The sequence below is a fragment of the Pollachius pollachius genome (assembly GCF_949987615.1).
Source record: "Pollachius pollachius genome assembly, chromosome: 11".
NCBI lineage: Eukaryota > Metazoa > Chordata > Actinopteri > Gadiformes > Gadidae > Pollachius > Pollachius pollachius.
Window position 1 is genome coordinate 2,786,752 of NC_136944.1, and position 5,576 is coordinate 2,792,327.

At 48.6% G+C, this 5,576-nt stretch overlaps 1 protein-coding gene across 1 annotated transcript in view; it reads right to left on the reverse strand.

Annotated features, from left to right (window-relative positions):
• Positions 1 to 2,473: 2,473 nt before the first annotated feature.
• LOC307083219 (adhesion G protein-coupled receptor E1-like) overlaps positions 2,474 to 5,576 on the reverse strand; it is a gene marked incomplete at both ends in the record, with an annotated part of 45,982 nt that continues 42,879 nt past the window's right edge. Inside the window, one exon of the mRNA XM_079747053.1 lies at positions 2,474 to 2,605. Coding sequence (XP_079603179.1) covers positions 2,474 to 2,605 — 132 coding nt within the window. The remainder of the gene's footprint in view (positions 2,606 to 5,576) is intronic.

Below are 5,576 nucleotides of genomic sequence, written 5' to 3' on the forward strand. Positions count from 1 at the left end.
CCTGCGGCAGGCCACGGTTAAGGGGGCTGATAATTGGGCCAAGGTTGAAGCTCTGAGCCTCTAACTGGGACGGCGGCAGCAGGCTGAGGACCAGTTGGGGCCGTGAGTCTCCCTGCCAAGTACAGCCGGGGGGGGGAGATGGGGGAGAGTGGGGAGAGAGGGGAGGTCGCCACAGTCTTCTTTAAATACACAGAGGAGAAAAGAGGCTAAAGTTGGAGGAAGATATAGATCTTAGTTTTGAAGGACAAGATGGCACTCAAGGGCTTGTTGAAAGGAAAGCAGCTTAACTTCAATTAAATACATAAAAAAAACAGACATTATAAAAAGAAGAAAATGATCATAGAATCAACTATGAGCCAACTTATGGTGGCAAGCATCTGGTTGATTTTGCAATGTGGGTAAGTCAACCTTTAAAACACGCTTCACTGATCCATACTGCTGGACCTGAAGAGACCAGAGAGAGACCAAAAGAGACAGGCTGCTTGATCCTGTGTTTGTCCGTAACCATGGTGAAGGATGTCTGACTTCCTGCTCACACTAAGAACAGTGTGAGTCTCTCCGTTAAAGGAGGAAAGTGATAGGTCAGAGTACATTCTCTAGCAGCGGGGGAATTAATGGGTTTTCACAGGATGCATTTATTGCATATTGCGGTCCAAAAGGGATGCCTTTTGTGTGGTCTGTATTCAGCAATAATGGCGCTGTTGTGTTTACGAAGCTATCAGTACGAGTCCAGATCTGATACCATAGCTGTATTCTCAATTCTTTAGAATATACCCTCGGCCTCGACTCCTAAATCTCCAGATGTTTTTGAATTCTCTAACCGTGTCATCAGACGTACACCCATGAGGTCTGAGGCTGTGATTGGCTCAGATCTTCAGGAGAGGCAACACTGCAGCAGAGAAGAAGAGCAGAGGTGGTGACGTCACCGCATGGGAGAGAGAATGGGAGGAGAGAGTGAGAGAGAGAGGAGAGAGAGAGAATGAGAGAGAGAGGAGAGAGAGAGAAGGAGAGAGAGAGAAGGAGAGAGAGAGAGAGAGAATGAGAGAGAGAATGAGAGAGAGAGGAGAGAGAGAGAAGCAGTGAGAGAGAAGGAGAGAGAGAGAGAGAGAGAGGAGGAGAGAGAGGAGAGAGAGGAAAGAGATAGATAGATAGATAGATAGATAGATAGATAGATAGATAGATAGATAGATAGATAGATAGATAGATAGATAGATAGATAGATAGATAGATAGATAGATAGATAGATAGATAGATAGATAGATAGATAGATAGATAGATAGATAGATAGATAGAGTGAAGATAGATCGATCGATAGTTTGATAAATAGTTTCCTCTCTCTCCCACTAGTCTCTTGTGCTCTCTCTCTCTCTGTTGCTGTGTTGCAGGTTAGACTCACAGGACATTTTCTTCCAGTATAGACATATGGAGAAATGTGACTCCACAACCTACACTTCCCCGACGGCCATGAAAGATTCAAACCTTGAGAGCCTCTGGGCTCAGAGGGGAAGCTGTGTGGAGAAGTGACCCCATTTAATGCAATGGAAAAGGATCTTGACTTGTGCTAAGAACATTCATTCATCAGAGTGGCACGTGTGCATATCTACAGGTATGTGATCCTGGGGGTTAGGGTGAGGGTGAGGGTCACATTCCCATTCATGCTCACCCAAACACAAACCCACAGACAAGTGGTCACACACGCACACACACACACACAAACACACACACACGTTCTGTCAACCCCAGAGCAGTAGCCTGATTTGCCCAAAGATCAATATTTCCATTATAGCTGGAAAGGCTTCTTCTGTTTTTGCTGATTGACTTCATTGGAGGGAGAGAGAGTGGGGGGACAGAGAGACAGAGAGAGAAGAAAAGAGAGAGAGAATGAGAGAGAGAGAGAGAGAGAGAGAGAGAGAGAGAGAGAGAGAGAGAGAGAGAGAGAGAGAGAGAGAGAGAAATGTGGCTCATAATACAATTTTCAGATTGCTCAGAATTGATTTGAGAATTGGTTAGCGGGCCGGCACGGTCGGATGCAAGCACCTAGTGCAAGCTTCAACCCCAGCTGTTTTCAAGAGCTCTCCCTCTCCCTCTCTCTCTCTCTCTCTCTCTCTCTCTCTCTCTCTCTCTCTCTCTCTAGAGTGAGAGAAAGAGAGAGAGAGAGGGAGAGAGTGAGGGGAGAGAAGGAGAGACAGATAGGGGGGAGAGAGTGGGGGAGAGATAGAGTTGAACGGTGGTATTTAGTCGGTGTTGTCGCCCTAATGACGGTGGTGCCAGAGGAAGGACTACAATGGGGAGGAGACGGGGTAATGAGCAGCTCAGAGACGTAAAACACCGCTCTCTGCTCAGAGACGTAAAACACCGCTCTCTGCTCAGAGACGTAAAACACCTCTCGCTGCTCAGAGACGTAGAACACCGCTCTCTGCTCAGAGACATAAAACACCGCTCTCTGCTCAGAGACGTAAAACACCGCTCTTTGCTAAGAGACGTAGAACACCGCTCTCTGCTCAGAGACGTAGAACACCGCTCTCTGCTGAGAGACGTAAAACACCGCTCTCTGCTCAGAGATGTAGAACACCGCTCTCTGCTCAGAGATGTAGAACACCGCTCTCTGCTCAGATCCACCAACAGACGCTCAACAACATTTAAACGCTCGGGTAATGAGTATTATTTATCGATTCTACCTTCTTCTACCTACTACTGAGGATTGGTTAGACAGAAGCATATCACAGCAAACATGGTCACATACACACGCACACACGCCCACGCCCACGCCCACGCCCACACCCACACCCACGCACACACCCCCCACCCATACACACACCCCCACCCATACACACACCCACGCACAGCCACGCACACACACACACACACACACACCCACACCCACACGCACACGCACACACACACACACACACAGACACACGCACGCACACACACACACACACACACACACACACACACACACACACACACACACACACACACACACACTGTTCACCCATAACGCCACAGGTATTTCTGCCATTGGAATGTGTGTCAACAGGGGGTGACTTGGTGAAACATTAATGAAGTATGTTTGTTTGTGTTTGTGTGTGTATGTGTGTGTGTGTGTGTGTGTGTGTGTGTGTGCGTGCGTTTGTGTGTGTTTGTGTGTGTGTATGTGTGTGTGTGTTTTCTCTTTCCATTGGAAACACTCAGCATGTCTGACCTTTAGTGGCGCACAAAATGACACACACACACCCCCACTGCACACATGGACACACACAGACACACACACACACACACACACACACACACACACACACACTGCACACATAACCACACACACACACCCACACATACAAACCCATCCCAGCAAAGCAGACCAAAGGCCATAGAAGAAGAGTATTGCAAACCTTTGTCCAATTTCTGAATCATGAATCAAACAGGAGAGGAGAACCGTGGACATTATCAACCAAACCTTCAGCACATCATCTGCTGAATGGAATGGAGCGATTCCTCCACACAGAGCCATAGACACAGCACAAGAACAAAACATACACACAACTAGGGAAGAGGGAGAGAGAGAGAGAGAGAGAGAGAGAGAGAGAGAGCAAGAGAGTGTGACAAATCCAACCACTGCGAGGAGTTTACATTTCAAGGCTAGAATTAGAAACTAAAGCGTACTGAGGCAGAGGAGAGTGGATCGTGGTTTTAAAATATTCACGCTTCTATTTTGAAGTTGTGCACATTAATTCCCGTTTCAAATGAGACATTCTCTTTTTTGAACACAGATGGCCAGATATGCAAATCACAGCTCTCCTCGCCTTCTTTGGTATGCAAGGGCTACATCTCGTATAAAAGCACCCTTATTACTCTGAGTCCTGACACTGTTTCTGCTCAGAGAGCTCGCTCCCTTTCTCTCTCCCTCTCCATGTCTCTCTCCCACTCTGTGTCTCTCTCCATGTCTCTCTCCATGTCTCTCTCCCTCTCTCTCTCTCTCTCTCTCTCTCTCTCTCTCTCTCTCTCTCTCTCTCTCTCTCTCTCTCAATGTCTCTCTCTCTCTCCCCCTTCATCTCTCAATCTCTCTCTCTCTCTCTTTCTCTCTCTCTCTCTCTCTCTCTCGCTCTCTCTCTCTCTCTCTCTCTCCCTCTCTATGTCTCTGTCCGTCTCTGTGTGTGTCTTTATGTCTCTCTTCATGCCCCTCGCCTGCTGGAGGTTTTCAGGGTACAAAGTGGTGTCTAATTGTTGTATAAATAAAGTTGTGTGGATCATAAAGATTAATGTGAAGCGATGGCGAGATGCTTCTTGGTCGCGGCGCTTCAATCAGAGGAGCGAGCGGCCAGTGGACTGACGACTGAGCAGTTAATCTAATTAACGTCGTATAACGGAAGAGACAAACAAAAGTATTCAGCTAGAGGGAGGTGAGAAAAGAACATGAACGATAACAGAGAGGAACACGGAGGACATGGTGTGAGGGTTCTGGGAGGAACCGACTGAAAGGGGAACCGGATAACAGGTTGTTCTTGTTCATAGGAAAAGAGAGAGAGAGTGAGAGACAGACAGAGAGAGAGACAGACAGAGAGAGAGAGGGACATAGAGTAATTAGCCTCACTGCTAGCTATCTTCAGGCCGGTGAAGTTCCTGATAGGCTTGGTGTGTGCGGCTGTGATTAGCCTCAGTGCTAGCTTCCTTCAGGCTAACCACTGAGCTGCTCTTTAATTGAACACAGATGTGAAATGTCGCCTGCTGGGACCGCGCTGGCCAGCAGAGCGGAGCTGATAGCTGATAGCGTCCCCATAACCCAGGTCACAGTCTTTAACTGCACCCCCCCCCCCCCCCCAGTATATTACATAATGAGTAAGATTAGCCATTATGTAAACCCTGAATGTACAGCCACAGCAGAGCCGAGTATCAGCTCAATGAACTCCTGTCCATTCAGATCCCCACGCCGCACCAACGTGCTCTGCCCGGGCGATGTGTGGCGGGGAATGTTCCCAGATTGGATAATCATCGTGAGATGATGGTCAGCACTCAATACCCACAGAGCCTATCTGCTCACCCTCATATTAAGTCAGGCAGCAGCGTGGACACCCGACTCCCCCGCCCCCACCCCCCTCCTAAAGGGACCCACTACTATTTGGACGATTATTACCCAAATCCTCAGCCCTGAATGCTGATTGGGTGAATGATTGCAGAGTGATTCCAGGCAGGTTGTGCGATCCCACTCCCATTGTCCCACAGATGTTCACACTGACCTCTTCTCCGCTTTCCTCACTCACCTCCTCCTCCTCTCTCTCCTCCTCCTCCTCTCTCCTCCTTCTCTCTCTCTCTCCTCTTCCTCTCTCCTCCTCCTCCTCTCTCCTCATCCTCTCTCCTACTCCCTCTCTCTCCTCCGCCTTCCCTCTCTCCTACTCCCTCTCTCTCCTCCTCCTTCCCTCTCTCCCTCCTCCTCTCTCTCCTCCTTTCCCTTTCTCCTCATTCTTTCTCTCCTTCTCCCCCTCTCTCCTCATCCTCTCTCCTCCTACTCCCTCTCTCTCCTCCTCATCTCTCTCTCCTCCTCAACTCTCTTTCCTCCCTCTCTCCTTCACTCTGTCTCC